This window comes from Acanthisitta chloris, unplaced genomic scaffold, assembly GCF_000695815.1.
Source record: "Acanthisitta chloris isolate BGI_N310 unplaced genomic scaffold, ASM69581v1 scaffold27141, whole genome shotgun sequence".
NCBI classification, from domain to species: Eukaryota; Metazoa; Chordata; class Aves; order Passeriformes; family Acanthisittidae; genus Acanthisitta; species Acanthisitta chloris.
Window position 1 is genome coordinate 107487 of NW_008656974.1, and position 17320 is coordinate 124806.

General features: G+C 37.3%; 1 protein-coding gene across 1 annotated transcript in view; it reads right to left on the reverse strand.

Annotated features, from left to right (window-relative positions):
• Positions 1–15708, reverse strand: part of SLC4A10 (solute carrier family 4, sodium bicarbonate transporter, member 10) — a gene marked incomplete at its 5' end in the record, with an annotated part of 79560 nt that extends 63852 nt beyond the window's left edge. The window contains 3 exons of the mRNA XM_009084549.1: positions 1338–1498; positions 6114–6252; positions 15562–15708. Coding sequence (XP_009082797.1) covers positions 1338–1498; positions 6114–6252; positions 15562–15708 — 447 coding nt within the window. The remainder of the gene's footprint in view (positions 1–1337; positions 1499–6113; positions 6253–15561) is intronic.
• Between the last annotated feature and the right edge of the window lie 1612 nt (positions 15709–17320).

Genomic DNA, 17320 nt, shown 5'->3' on the forward strand with positions numbered 1-17320 from the left:
TTTGATTGCATTAATCCTTACTTTTATACCTACTTAAACAAAAACAATTTTGGAAGGGATCTCTTAGATGGCTATGGACGAAGTTGAGTGATTTCTGGATTAAGAATGTAAAGCTCAAACTTGAAAATCCTATTCTCCTACTTAAGCAAAAAAGCAATACAAGAACATCAAGCAGCTGATCTACGTACTTCTTAATCATTGATAAATAATTAATAAAGCAGCACGTTAAGAGACACCTTTGTTCTTTCAAATCAGCTGCTTTTTATTCTTCATGTTTATCTTCTAGCATTATCGAGACAAATTTTGAAGCTCTGATTCAGACCATGAGTCACGGGAGAATCAGATCTCAGCACAGAATAGAAACCCACACAAGTTTCTGCAGATTTGTATTAATAATATCTTGCGTCAGTTTGACATAAACAATTTTGGAAAAGTAAATACAAAAACCAGCTACCACTATCTGAGCCGATTTCCATTCCATTGTTAAATATAGCTAAACAATAACTTCCTTACCTGATAATTTAAATAAGTAAAATAAATTTTATCAAGTCCTTACATAGATTTATACATCATCTGTAAAGCAGTTTTCTTTATAATTTTGAGTTAGAAAATTATATAGCTTTGTCTTTTGTACCTTTACCTAAACTAGTTACAGCCTTTTATGGGAAACACCAAGAATGCAGAAAATGACATTCAGTCTCAATCTCAGTACCTTTGGGAGAGAAGCCTTATCCATTAAGTTATTTTTTGCTTTCTGCTTCTGCTGTTCCCAAAAGCTCTAGAATTGCAACTGCCAAATACACTTTTATTGGAAACAAATGCACTCAACTTGAACTTAAGAAGCTAATGTACCTATAATTTTTTTAACATTTACACTTAATATTATTGTTCTTGATTTCATTCTCAGATCAGACATGTCTGGTTTCATGTTCATATTTATGGTAAATACTTCCCTATGTTTTGGGGGGTTTTTAAGCTAGATTGCCTGCAATTAGCATAGCAGTAGATTCAGTTTGTGGAAGTGAGCACGCACATCATTCACAACATGAGGTGACATGGCAGGAGTGGACAGCATGCCAGCTCTAATTAAATATAACCAAACTCTCCTCTCTCCTCCATTTTAATTTTCTACTTTATACAAAATATATTCTTAAAATAGCAAAGTACACATAAAAATATAAATAAAATATTTACCAACTGTGCCTGACAAGAGTTCCTTTTCTAACACATTGAGTGAAACATTTTCTAGGAGTTTCTACACTGAACTGATTATTATGGAATAGCTTTCTTATAAGCATTTAATTTTTATTACCAATAAATGCAACATAAATACATACCCGCAATTTCTTCTATGGAGTTAGCTCTCATGTCCAAAAGAACTGTGCCATTTAGGATACAACTTCTCAGCTCAAACAAACTATGAAGTGACAGCGTGGCAACGTATGGTTTGCTCCACCTCTCTCCACCATCCTCTACATCTTCTTCAAACTTCAACCACCTGTACAAACAACCAATTTTATAACTCCATTGTGCATAAGAAATGAGAAATAAATTACTTCTATGGATATTGAAAGATCACTGTTAAATATGTCTTTGGATTTCACTTTATTCTTATTTTGCAAGAAATATGAGAAACTTCCCTTGCCTATTTCTTTCCATATAATGCTGTATTATACCATTTTTGAAGATAAGTTCTGACCACAGAGATGAAGACAATCATCATTGTAGTTTACAAGAACTTTGACTAATTCTCTGGCATACAATCTCATTTCTGTGATAGAATAACAAGTATTAAGAAAAAGGAATCTGAAGAGACTTTAGTCAAGTAAAAGGATATATGAAATTGGCATGAAAGCCTTTTGTTTCTAGCCAGCCACACAGCTAGTCACTTTCTTGCAGTTGTTTACTGATAAATGCTACACTTAAAATGTTAAAAGAATCTTAAAAACAAAAACAATGAAAAACCAAACAACCAAACAAAAACAAACAAAAAGACCACCTGACAAGTCTGTTGACAGATGCAAAAGTCTTTCAAGCACTTAGGGATGCTGTTGCATGGAACCATGCAGCCTGCCAGCCTGGCAAGGTTTGAACAGCTGCAGCCACAGCACAACCCTGTATCCTGTGACTCAACAGCACTCAGCTATTTTGTACAGACACAGCAGCAGAAAAGTCAAGTCACACTTCGACAGCATCTTCACACTTATTTCCAGACAGCAGGGAAGTGTAAAGCCTTAAGACCTCTAAATCTGAGGAATTTCCACTTTCATCAAGCCTCACAGTCCAGCAATGCAACAAGCATAGCTGTCCTCTGTTCCTGGGCCACCTGCCTAGCTCTCTCTGTTCCTACTTGTAAAACATGCATGTGTACCCATATTTTAGATACTTTTCTCCTTTCAGTCCATGGCTACCAAATTCTTCGCCTTCTGCTGCCATCCAGCAACCCACTCCTCATCAGCATATCTGCTCCCTTCCTGATATATTCCATTTCTTGGAACTGTACAGGTGCCTCCTAATCATTCTCTCATTATTTACGTAGACAATTTTCCCCAACTCCTTGGGTCCTTCAAAATCTCCAGTCCGTTATATCTAGCCCTCTCCTCCTCTTTGCATTTAAACATTTTCCCTCCATCTTCTCTGTGAGGGAACTGGCCAGTTTCTGTATCTCACCCTGAGACCTCATTCCTCTCCATCATGCTTCTGCTCTCCACTCCCTGTGTTGCCATCTCTCTTCTCTTCCCAGCCTAGCCAAGCTACCTACTTGATTCTTCCAGAGAAGCAGTGAGGAGGACACAGCACATAGAAAAATTTGCTCCACAGAACTGAACCATGAAATTGAATTTGCATATGCAAATCAGGTTTTCCAAATAGACTTTCAAAACTATGTCCAAATGGACATCAAACACAAATGAACACAATTCTCCTCTATCAGAGTCAAAGCCATGTCTCCTAAGACTGCAAAGTACATACATTTTTATCTTCTCATACCTCTGGTTTGGTGCATGTTTCTAATCTCTTTAGGAGATTTATACGATTACTGCCTTTACGCTTGGGTATTTCCAATTATTTCTGACGTACCAGCATCTTGGTTTATGCTGATTCAAAAAAAGGATTAAAAATCATGCTCCATGTATTTTAAAAACTATGATCTTAGCATAGATTCTTACAGAATATCATCAGAAACCTCACACTGTCATTACCTTCTGTTCATGTACATTTCCAACATTGCATATCTGATTACACAACTGCAGTCTGTACTTGATACTACCTGTTTTAAATCTACTGACCAGTTGTAAACAGATTTTAAATGAGCAATAAAAGAGTAACATGTTCTTAAAAGTTTAAGATGGGTTACTGGACAGTGCTTATTACCAGAGCTGTAACTTACTAGGGACACACAGACAAGGGAAGCCTAAATTACGAGAAGAGCTTTAATGGGAGTTTATGGTGTCAGACATCAAAGCTTACACACAACATAAAAATCCAAAGGAAACTATTGCTGCTGCTTAAATAATTATACTTGCCATTGTGATCATCTCCATCTGGGTTTCAATCTACTGGAATAGTATAATTCTATGGGTTGCATCCAATTTCCTACTGTCACTAAAGCTTATGTGTTTAAATACATTGTTGTACATTCTTATCAATGAGACAACAGGCCAGTACATAAATGTAAATCATACCCAGCTGAGAGAATTCTACACTTGGAATAAAATTCTATTTTTATTTTAATAAGCATAACAGGAGTTTACTCATCTCATCAAAGAAACTATGGGGTGTGTAAATTAAGTCCAACTGTTACACTTCAGCGCATTTCCCCACAAACTTACTGGAAATAATTTTTTTTCAGAATAGAAACTATACATCATGCATTCTCCCCAGAGAATGCATGACTGTATAGCTGGACCACATACAAAAACTACCGTAAGGTTGACTATTGATTTTAAAAGCTATGTGTGTTTTCTGGCTTGAAATCAATTAATGGGGAATAAAAAAGAACTCATTTTATCACTATATCAACACAACTAAGCTATTCATTCCATTCTACTCTCTATTTCCATGGATGGGACAGCCTAAATCAGATCCTGAAATGGAACAGTCCAGTGTACTTTCTTGCTCCTACTAACTCCTCTGCAGGAATGTTTTCGCTCCTGGGAAACGTTATGGAAACTGGAGAATGGCAAACCTTGGAGTCTACTAATTGCTGAGCAAAAAAGAAAGAAAAAGAAGAAATACGAGAAAAGAACTCAGAAATAGAGGAGGTTGATCTAAGAATACCAAGAATCAGCCAAACAGTCCTCTTTTTGCATTCAATCATAAAGCTATTTTCTAATTCTTCAGAAGTTAGCGGTCACTACCTTTCACACTAATAGTTTAATCTTTCAGCATGACCTGCTGCACTTCTCCAATTACTTCCTTACCCACTAATACAATTTTTACACTAGAATACAGTTTAAGTAATGACTGATGTATCATAGCAAATACCTTACTTTAAAAAAAAAAATTTGGATTAATTGTTTTTTCTTTGTCAGAAAAGCAAAAATCAATTATCTGATTAAAGGGCATTATTAACTTAGTCTGACATGATATACCACTGTATTGCATTTTATCCAATTTTCCACTTAGCTCAAAGTCTACAATTATTCTTTCCTTCAAGTACTCTAAAACTTGTATGCCTGTGAAATTGGACTATAAGGCCTCTGTTTGTCCTAACCGTTTTTACACTTTTTTGAATAGTATTGCTGTGTTTGCTGTGGTACAACAACATACCTGAGAGACTCACAGAAAGACAGGAATTACCCTACCCATAAAATTCCTTTTGAATTCTATTCAGATCAGAACCACTTGTTAATAAAAATTGTTATAATTTTTCAGAAACACAATTCTTTGATGATTTGAGAAAAGAATTTTTTCAGTTGAACTTCAGAAGTTGCTATTTCTATGCCTGAAATAACATAGGATACAGTGATTTTTAATTTTTAATCACAATGGAAGCTGACACCCCACCTACAGAGATTCTGTGTATTCCTAATCAGTATGAGAACACTGCAGATGATTACCTTGATTAGATTTTCTCTCGCTGAATATTAATAAGATTATTTAGGAATACTACTACATTCCCTTTGCAGCACAATCCCCATATGAGAACTTTCTGTATAGAAATATGAAGTTCTATATTTAGCACTTGTCTATGCCTCCTGTGGACAGGTAAGGGAAGGGAAGGTTATAGAAACTTCTTAGGCCCTCTGGGAAAGCAGCAATTTGCAGTAAAATTAAAGGAAAAACTAACAGCCATATTCATGTCAAACAGCCCACATACACAGTTCTCCACAAAACCCTTCAGAAATCCTGCAATTTTTATCCTACTGACACTAAAGACATGGTGCACAGACTTCTGGGCACCACTGAGGAACACTATCAGCAAAGAGCAGGGAGGCAAAGAATTAAGGTCCTAAGAAAAAAAATGAAGCAAGGATTGCTGGGATATGTAATTTCTTAATGAAACTAAGCAAATTGTCTCACATTCAGATGCTCAAGGAAACAAACATGCAACAAAAAAGTTCCGTCCCAATATTATTTTTTATCAGAAATTCAATCTAAACAGTCCTTCACATTAATTTTGCAGAAATAAAAAAATCCAATATTGAATGCTCATTCTCAAAATAAGCTGCTCATTGATAGTAAGGAATATGCAAAAGTTCTATTGATCCAAAAGTAATCTCATTCCTTGCTTTAATCTTTTTCTAATGGTAGCTTTATCAGTTTCTTGAGGATTCAAACAAAATATGAAGTTTGAAAGTTTCTTAAAACGATAAGCTAAAATATTAATAAAACCAGTGATTTTTAGTTCTTATATAGGATACATTTACTTTAATTTTTTCCCCTTGATATTCACTCTGACCTATATTTCATAAATCCAGATGAAATCATTTGGCTCTGGGAAACGACGAGTGCTGTTGTAATACGAGCAGTCTAAGGATTAAAATTATGGTTTTATTTAAGCCTTATATCCAAAATCTGTTCCTGAGCTTTCTACAGCTTTGGCATCATTCCTCAACACACCAGCAACCAACACCTACAGATAATTTTTAAGAAGCCATGAAAACACTTACCTTGCTGTCTCCCTCCACTCTGCATCCTCTCCTTCACGCCAGCAAATTTCATCAAGCTCAGTAAAGAGATCATGAGGAATGTGTTCCTCATCATCATCTTCTGTTCCAAGAATAAACTGCACCCTTTGTGATGGGGTATCTGGAGAAAAATTAAAATATCAAGTCCAAACCACCAATTTTTTTGCCCTGAGCAAACAAATGCTTAAAATCTCATAAGATTATTCAGACTCTTTTATCCATATCACTTACTGCCACACACAAAAATATTATAGTTATGCTGTAAGAACATTAATTTATACATAAACATATTCTGATTGAGACCTCATTATTTACTGTAGTTGTCTAGGTTGCTATTTTAAAAACTCATCCAAAGACAGAATGTGATGTATGGAAGTAGGGACTATCAGGAGCTGGAATGGTATGTCCCAGGAAAAACAAGGCAGCTCAGAGAGCAGCACAGATAGAGCTGATAAAATTCTTTTACTCCAGTGTCACAAAAAATACTTTGCCACTTCCTAACTCTAAACCTACAGCTCTATCTCAGCTCACAAAGCTAGTATACTAAAAGTGAAATCTTTGTTGTACCTAGGAGGAGTCCAAACAAAATCTCTCTAACATCAATATACAACTGAGAACTTGAAAAAGAATACATACTTGTCCCTTTGTTAACTCTTTCTACATGGTTAGGCTGCTTGAAATAAACAATATGTTCATCCGTCCTAACTTCCCTGTTTTATTCTTCCTGCCTCTGTCTTCCCTTACAATACTGTTCTTGGTTATTTTTCTTCATAACCTTTCAGTGAAGACCACTAAATGTATTTGGAGACACACTATTCCTTTTACATATCACTCAAAAAAATCTCAGAACTCACAGAGCATCTTAAAGTACGTATATATTCAATGTTCATAGTTCAAATGCCGTAAGTCTTAAAAAAAAATATCCTGTTTGCTTATTTAAATGCAGATCTCAAATGAACGAACTCTGATGAAACCCTGTCTCTCTAGAAATACGTAGCTGCTTTTTCTGCTAATGTTTTTTAGATTTCTGAAGGGAGCCAGAAGTCCTTTGTGAGAGGTGATAGGGGCCAGGCTGCCAGTCAACTGAAAAACTGATTATTCAGCAGAACAGTTCAATGATTCTTTGAACACTGGTCTAAACGAAGTTCTGCTCTAGAACCATATTTGTAAGACAAACTACAGTATTCCACCTAACAGTGAAGAGCATCACTGCATAGGATCCTCAAGCTCTTTGAATTTTGGAAAAACTGAGATGATAGCACCCATTGAATGCTGAAGACCAAACACGGAACTGATCAAAACAAATTAAACAGGCTACTGACACAGAAAATTAAATTCAACAGTAAAGATACTGAATTTTCTATAGCAATGAAACAAACAATACATGACAGTTTTCACCTGAGGTCGATTTGTTCAGAGTGTAAAGATATAGTACAGTCAAGCCTATTTACTCCTCCACAAAGCAAGGAAATTAAACCCAAGAAGAAATACCGGAGAGGAGGGAGAGAGAGATGGGCTCAGGTACTACTAAGCTCGAGAATGGAACTGCAGGGGGACAGCTCAGGTGACAGAAATTACTTTTGCTAAATCATTAAAAAACAGCAACATACTCCTCCACTTTACCCTTTCTTTTCTTCCTCTTCCCTCTCACTGTTCCATCCTCTTTTTCCTTTAAAACCATTTTCTACCTTTTGTTTTTTTAATTTGAGACTAGTAAGTACATTCTGGTCAAGAAGTGTGCAACTTTTTTAAGACTATTTTCCAGACGGACAGAATTAACTGAGGTATGAACTTACAAAGGACAAGTGCCTATAACTAGTAACAGAACACGGGAAATAAGCTACTCTGGTAGAGAACTGGACTGCACTGAGTATCTGAGAATAAGCATTGCCAGGAACATCCCGTACTCTTGATAAAATCAGCACTAGAACTGATTTACAGCAACTGCTACTGTTAAGTAATAAATGAGCAGTGTTGTACAGCAGAGCTGCAGTTTTATGACAGTTATGCTACTCATGCAAATACATGCTTTCCGCGTGGGAAGGAAAGCAGAGGATTAGAAATCTCTTGAAGTCAGGTGAGTAGTAACAAGGAACCACCTTATTGCAGTAATTTGCTCTTACTGGGTCTTCTGTGTAACAAACTACTTGGCTGACAACAGTGAATCACAGCCTCTTTTAGGTTGAAAAGACGTCTAAAATCAAGTCCAGTTGCTAACCAAGCACTGCCAAGTCCACCACTAAACCATGTCCCTAAGCACCACATCTACAGAAATGACAAAATATGTACTAAATTATCTTCTTCCTTGTTAGCAAACCGGTAAAAAAAAGCTACTAGATTCTGGCTGTCTTTCTTTAGTGCTGTCATTTTTATTGGTGCTGAAACCTGCAAGCCACAGCTTCAATTTCAGACAACAAGCTGGAAACTGGAAAAAGTTATTCTTTGCTTTATAGTATAATCATTTTATTTTAAGAACAAAACACTGAGAGAATTAAACAATAGGAAAACAATTAACAAAAAAACCTAGAAACTAGGACACTCACTGTTTTCTGCAGTCTAGGAAAACAGAAATTGGCTTGATTATTATTTTTGTCTGTCCCCATTTCAAGTAGTACAGCCAGCATAAAAAAATTAGCCTCATATTATTACTGCAATTTCTATAAAGTAATTAAAGCAATCTAGATTAATCTCTAAAAACTTAAATGAGTGGAACTATTTGTAACATTAGTACTTCTATCGCTGCAGTTGTTTTATGCAGAGTTATCAGAAGCAGCATGACTTTAAAGTTCTACAATAAGCAGTTGATGATACTCCCAAGTAAGGAGCTCGTCACCATTCCAGGAAATCCTCCAGGACCAGCTGGAACTGGGCAGGAAATCTGATATACAACAGGAGCAGGAGTACCACCAGCAACCACTCATGCTTCGCTAATGAGCATCTCAGCCAGGAGACAACGAAGCAGCTTTGTTTGCTGTGGTGCCACCAGCCCAGGGGAACCTCCTGCCAGACTCTGTGTTATACCCTGGTTTCTCTGGACTTGTGCTCATGTCATCTGTGTAGCACTTGCACAGAGATCCAAACAAGTTCCAATACCACAAATTCATGGCATTCATGGATATCCCAAGTACTACAGGTTTAAAAACCTGGCTAACTCCATTGCACTACTAAAAGGGTAAAAATTAAGACCTGGAGGGTACGCTATTGTTGAAAGCACAAATTCAGAGGGGTACTCAGTGCTGCAGAAAGGAAGTGACCCTGCCGTAACCTGACATACTGCTCACTACTGTCACTCTTTTTAAAGTCATCAGCATCCCTAATAAAAAGCAAGATGTGGACACAGACATGCCAAAACAGCAGATCTGAAAGCCAGAACTGCTAATAACCTAATTCTCAGAGGGCTACATGTAGAGCTGCTCCCTGGAACAGTGCTGAGTGCATGTAGTGGCAAATGGTGGCCTACATCCCACCTTGCAAAACACATGTAGGAAAGATCCATAACTGGCATTTCCCCCCATTTTAAACATCCTCAAGTGCAGCCACAATTTTGGGCCAGGACTGCTCCCTCTTGCCTAAGGGACAGGGTAAAATCAAGACTTGGACTAGGGTAACAAAGGAGGATCACTCTCAGTCTCTTCACATAAATTCAGCCCAGCAAACATTCTGCTCCACTACACCAGTCAGAGTAATCCACATCTCCTCTTCAGGAAGATTTCTTCTGGGACAAACCACCCTGCCATCCGTCAGAACTGCACGCAATCCACCCAAGGGATATCATAAGCAGAAACACAGCTTTGCTTGCATATAAAATGTATCCAAATTCTGTCCTCTGCTCTTGATAAACTCAAGAAAGGATGCAAAAATATATTTCTGGTAACACTCTGTTATCTCACCTGTCAGAACAGGATTCTGTATTTCTATGCCTGTCAAACCTGCGTTTAAGGGTACTAATAGGAGGCTAATACTTATTTGGGTCAGTAGATGTAGGAGTGAAAAATTACTTTTTCTACATTAGAAAACATACTAAATGTTAAAATAAAACTTATACTAGAGACTTTCACATAAGATAGTAAACATCACATACAAGATTTAATCCATGCTTCATGTTCTCGTACAGTCACATTGAAGTAATATTAAATAAACACACTTCTTTTTTTATTATTACTCACTGCACAGAATCTAGGCAGGGAGTTAACAGGTGTAACATAACTGAAATCCATAATAACTCTTACAAGCAAAGGAGAAATGGTGTGAAAAATTCACAAGATCAGAGAAAAGAAGGATCATTTCACACACATTCATCATCCTCCTGCTTGTGTTTACCTCCTTCCTCCACAGACTGGACTCTGCCCTTAGCTCAGCACTCAGTCAAGGTAGGGATCATAAATTCTTTTTCTTAATTAGAAAACATCTTAAAAATTAAAACAAAATTTGCATGACTAAAGTCCACACGAAATAGCCAACAGCCATACAGGACACTTCTGAAAATCTCTTCACAGACCTCAGAAATCATGTGTTAGGTTGGGAGAAGGTACTCCCTTGCTTGCTTCTCTGGCGCTTTATCCCTGTAGGTATAATCTTGCTTCAGGAAGCTATCCCTGCATTTTCTTCACTTGAATTGTTTCCATCAACCCAGGGCTATGACAAATTATCTTAACTTTTGGATCTGACAAGCTGGACAATTTCCAAGCTTCAATTCTCGTCTTTTTGCTAGACTCTTAAAACTGCAGTTATGATACATTATTTTAATCCAGATTTGCAGCAATCTGTTCCACAGCTGCCCAGAGATTCAAATTTCCAAGTTCATCCTTCAGCATACAAAGCCTATAGTTAAGGGTATGTGAATTCTCTTAAGAGCCATACCCTACAAATAATTAGATTTATCCCACTAATGCCCCTTCAGCATTAGATTAGGTACCAAACACAGTCAGCTGAGTCCTTTCACTATCCTTTCTTCAAACCCCTTTACTAACCAAGAGAAGTCCCCAATTCGCTTGCATTACTTTCACGGAGTCTTTCCTGAACTACGCATGCAGTCCTCTGTCAGGCTCACCTCCAGGGCTGCTCAGCCTGCCTTGTCACATCCAATATCATGAATTACAAATTTAAGCCTCTTTAAAACTAGGGATTACTAAAGCCAGATTTCTTAAAAGAACAAACCAAACCTTCCACAAGCCCCAATAGTGTCTAGAAATACAAGACACCACCGGAGGCTGTAATCAAACCCCAGTCCTCACAGCTGTGTTCACTTTACCCTCAACAAACCCTGTCCTTAAAGACACCCTGTTCAGAGCTAAAGTCTTCCTAGTCCACTGAATTTTAAAACGCCAACATAAATATCTTTAACTCATAAGTGTGAGTACCAGAGTTGTTTCACTCGTTACAGGCAAAAAACAGACATCAAAAAATGACTGAAAAGTGGAAACTGCCACAAAAATCCACACAGAACAAATGCAACCCCATCAACCAAAGGGAAATCTGCACCAGGCTTTTGGTGCCACCACGAGCCACAGCACTGATGGAGCTTGCAGTTCTGCAGCTCACAGGGGCTGGAACCCACCACCCTCCCAGCAAGCAGCACCAAAGAGACGCTGCAGGATTGAAACAGCTTTTTTTGCAAAAGTAGTTTTGATTTGCATCAATTCCCCAATTTAATTCACAGAGCAGCCACAATGCTTGCCCCACAAGGAAAGCTGTGGAGGAGGGGAGCTTAAAGCTGACATGGAACTGGGGCCTTAATTACAACAGCAGCATTGCAGCTGGGAACAGTAAACCTCTCCAATAAAGCAAATAGCATTACTGCATTTTTAACTAGAGTGCATCATTTCACTGAATTATTCCTTCTCTTCAAAAAAAATAAAAGGCAAGATGGGAAAAATCTAGACCTTGAAACACTTAGTTTAACATTTTTACTACCCAAAAAAGCCTCTCCAGGAGCAAGCATTGTAATCAGAAAACTGTGCAATCCACAGGCACATCATCATGGCAAAATGGAAACGCTTTGTATAACCTCATCTCACCAAGGAGGCAACAGATAGACAGAAAGAACCAGGCGCAGGAAAAACATAACCCAAACCTGAGTAAATGATCTCTGCCCTCAAATTACAGGACTCTTTTTTATTCCACTAACTACATAGTCTACATACTATTTGTCTCCTCTGGAGTTAGCTCTGAATCTCAACACTGAGAACACTTGGGTTATTTTTGAAAAGTGACAGTAGGAGATCAAAAAAAATAAAAAAAAAGCTTATGAGCTGACGTCAGAATGTTCTAAAAAATCTATTCTCTACAGAAACCTTCCCTTAGAAAGTATCTGGTACAGCTTTCCCAGCCAGGATTCAAAGGGATTACCAGGAAGCTTCCAGCTACAGGCATTACATTGACTACCAGTGTTTTCTAGTTACGCTGATACAAACAAGACAGTTTAAGAAATTGTTTTCTCCTGGATAGGAGCCAGGTGGCTCCTGTCCATTCTGCACGGGGCATGCACAGCCGCACGGCAGTACACAGCTCCCTGAAGCAGTGATGGCAGAGCAAGATCTGCACCTGATGGTACTACACAGATTAATAAATTATATAGTTATAAATGATGACAAAAAATAATGTTTCATTCCATGCTTGGTTAACTGTGCAGTCTGAAACACTTCATGTCTGAATATTTCAGGTCTTTACATGTTCCAGAATCTCTATTATTCAGTTGTTGCATCGTTTGCTTTTATTATAACTCCTTTCATACTTCACTGCTTCAAAACAGTGCTAATTTATTCTCTGGTATCATCAAAATCCTTATGTAATTTTCCAACTTACTTCAAAGCACTGTTTTCTATCAGCTGGTCTCAGAGTGTTTATTTTCCTTATCTTTCTTCTTGCACCTGCTCATCAAAATGCTTTTTTATTTCCCCTCCTCCCTCCCAGTTCTCCACAATACTATTCAGCAGAAATGCATTAAAAGGTGTCTATAGAGAGACAGAACTAAACAGAAATGCATTAAAAGGTGCCTATGAAGAGATAGAGCTAAGCATTTCTGTGTGCTCAATTAAATCAGAATGATTCATAAATTAAAAGACTAGTTTGGATCTCCTCTCTCAGGTAGCAGAGTCCCTCATATTGAGTTATGCAGCAAAAGTAGGAAGTGCATTTGTCTTCCAGCTTCCATCAGCCTCTGGCTGCTCTTATAATCTTGTGGTCATCAGGAACTAGAGCTAAGAAGCATTATGGAAGTTTAATGGATTCGGATTTAGTGCAGGAAGTCTCTGTGCAAATAAAGTACAGAAAAACTATGCTTATAGTCTCTCTAAAGGCAATGTTTCTCCCCAGGCAGCACAATAACCTGCCTGAAACTCCTGTAAGAAAAATCTATAGTAAAAGCAATGATGTGGATATAGACTATGATCAGTCACGGTGTTGTGTCTTCCTGCTCTGTGTGGGCTTAACCCCACCATCACTGTCACATTTTAATATTTGCCTTCATTAGGCAAATCCCTTTCACTGTTGTCTTTGGAATGCCACATTTCTGCCTGGATGGACAGACACCAAAGCTCAGTCAAAGCCAGATTCACTGGCCAAACTTCTAGGAGTCAGACAGACAAAGGGGGAAATCCTCAAATTTTACTACTCAGGGTGGAAAAATTGAACAGTTCCAGATTTGTAGTTCTGTCTTTGGATCCTCTGAATTGTTGTCAACCAAGCACTTTGAAGACTATCTTTGGCATTCTGAAAGGAGAGAAGACTGCAACATTTCTGTAATATATATATTTCTGGCCTGTAACTTGTCAGTCAGGTGACACAACTTGCATACACCCTTTAACTGGTAGTTATAATACCTTTCCAAGTGCAAATGTGACTAAAAACCCTACAGACCTATACTTATTTCACTAGCTACACCTGAGGGAAAAGTGCTGTGAACATCAAGCTACAAATGCACTTCTAAACTATCTTTTTTCTTATTAGTGTTATTCCACTCTGAGAGATCCTCTGAATATAGGATGATTTTCACTTAACACAGAATTGTGTTGAACATTGCACTTTATTGTATGTATGACAACTGTCAATGACTATTAAGGACAGATTCAGACAGTTAATTTCTTTTTTTTATACGTATATACTTTTGACATTAGGAAGGACAAAAGCCTGGGTCTCCAGAAGTTGAAAGAATAGAACTAAGTTCTCAGCCAAAATGTGTCACATACTGGCACTTGAATAAAACCAGATGACTAAACAGAAGACACTGCTTCATAGTTCAAGATATCTCCCTTCTTGGCTAATGTAACTTTCAATTGTTTCTTTTTAATCTGACTTTATATGTATATATGCATATTCTTTTTGAAAACTATTTTAATAATTTATGAACTTCGTTGTTTTCCAAGAAACTGGTTTCAATATAGTATTGGGTCTTCATACATTTGAAATCCATTCCAGACAGAACCACCAGAGCCAATTTTTTCTTCACTGTTCAGTCTTTAAAACATAACTCATATCTGCTAAGTTTGAAAAAGTCTTGACTTTCATTTTATTCTCAGTATAAACCATGGTGCAAGATTTGAGTATTTCAAGCTCAAATCATCAGCACTTATACTTGCTTGAAAGCTTTCTACACACATAATACAAACTTCTGATTAAAAGAAAGTCTTATAAGTACTATCCTGTAACCTAGAATTACATTTGCATATTTCCCTAGAGATTTAAAAACACACTAACAAATTGTTTTTCAGACATGCTTCCATTATATTTTCAATACTAATGAACAGAAAATAATATTCTCATGTGTTTTGAGACAAAGCTTGATTATCATGGCTATTCATGACTACCTTTTTCTGTTCTCTGTAATGTTTTCTAATTTACAATTTTGAGAATTTTAGGAGTTTCAGATCAGTTTCATTTATCAAAAGGTATTTCTTCCTGTTTGCTATCAAGTCCTCAGTTAGTAGATTCATCTCACAATGGCACATTTACAGTGTCATGTAAGGAAAAAGGCAAACAAAATCTAGGTCACAGTTCAAATCTGGTAAAACGCTGCGGCTTCAGCAACATCAACATTATTACAAAACTAATTGTAAATACCACAACTCCTCTCTGTAATGCTTTAGGGGCAAATACTGCACAGCCTTCACTGAGGGTAGCTCCTGCCATAAAGCACTTATCCCTCTCAGTGGTGGTGGTAGTCTACCTTTACAATAACACCTATGGACAGTTCCCTACAGTGTTCCTTCAGTGCTAGGAATTCCTGAGATTTCCCATATACTGGCTGCCACCGGCTGCTGCCCTTCAGTGGATTCCTTCAAAGGAACAAATCTCCAGCAGAGCCTGGAGAGGTTCTAGTGGATTCTCCAAAACCCAGCTGCTAATCATGTCCAAATGGTAACAGGTCAGAGTATGCATAATTATACTGATGTTTCTTATTAAGAGACCTATACAAAAATTAAATTTGTCTTACCAAAAGGAGGAGATTCTCTCCCATCTTCTAATCCTGAATCTCGCTCTCTGTCTCTCTTTCTGTGTTTATGTCCACGGTGCCTATGGCGTCGGTGACTTTTTCTTCCACCCAGTGGCACATGAACTCCAATGAACAATGTTCGATGGCCTGTAGGTAAAAAAAAAGGTACCTTTTAAAAAGTGGCTACAGCAACATAACAGCAATATTAATAACCATAATAGTATTAATGGCATCATAATTATTATAATTGTGGAATTATATAATATTGATTATTCTAATGTCAATAGTCATAACATTATTGATTACAATAATAATCATTGAGCATCACAGATATACAACCCCTTGACACAGGATGAAATCCCAGTACTGAAGTCCTTATGATGCAGTGCCAGATTTGTATTTTTTTCCTTCAAATTTACATCTCTATATGTGAACTTTCATTCAAGCCAGACAGGTGTTCTGTAAAATGTCTTCCAAAACAGTAACATGAAGAAACACATGGATCTCTTTGGATTGAACATTTGGTAAAGTTGCTGTTTGCTTAGTGTGTACAGGAACTTTACAAAACTCATTACTATTTATGAGCCAAACCTTGACAGAACTCTTGTGGGAAATTCACTGAAGGGAAAACGGGAAAAAAAAACCAAAAAGAGAGACCGAGAAAAACAGTAAAGCACTATATAAGCTAAACTGCAAAATCCCTATACAACTTTCTGTGCTGACATCATAAATATATTGCTGGTAGCTTATGGTGCCTTCATTTCTTCTATTTTATTTTTTAAAAATACATAAGAAGGTACACATTGCTATGCCTATCACTCTGAGCCTGAGGAATTTTATGTTGCTGATCAAGCCCAAAAGATTTAGCTCTCTTATCTATGTGGGCTAACGGGATCAGAGCACAGTAAAGCATCTAGAAGGGGGAGAGCACAGCGGAAATGGGCAGAAAGGACCACAAAACAGAACAAATGAGAAAGGAATCCTGACTCAAAATGTAGGTCTCCTACGTTTACTCAGCAGAAAGACATAGTCCAGATTACTAATCTCAAATAACATTTATTTTCTACTTGAAATGAACATAACACAGCTCATGGATAATTGCTGCTTTGCCGTAATCATTCAGCAGTGTCAATCATCTGAAAAAGGTCAAGAACATTAAGCTAAGGTACCATGTGATCTGTAATCCTATGGAGACTCCAGTGGGGGCAGAAAACACAGCAAGGCAGCATGTGTCACAAAACATCAAAGAAATTCAAGGCTAACTGGAATTCTCTGCAGAGGCAGACCTAAAAAAGCTAGAGAAAAGACTCTGGACACCACACTAGTTACTTCCTCAACTTTGATACACGTAGAGCAGACTAGAAAGCAGAGGCATAAATTTTTAAAAACCTATTCTTGTAAGGTCAAAAGATTTTTCTGAAGCAATGGCCATGAGTTGAAAATTATTTATTTATTTATTAAATACCTCTTTCTTCTTGCCTATTACATTTAACCCAAAAATACGGTTTAAAGAGAACTGCTGCCTTTGGTTACTTCAAACGTATCACAATAAGTGGGGCATGAAAAAAAGGAAGAATGCATTAAATAAAAAGAATTCATTAAAAAGATATTGAAGGACAGCGGTAATGTAACACTTAACACTCCTTGGTCCTCTCCTTGAAAAGAAAAAAAACTGAAACATTTTGAAAGGAATGGGGTTACCCTGCCTAAGACTTTAGTAATTTCCAGAAGTGCAAATAGATTGCTTTTTAATTTAGTA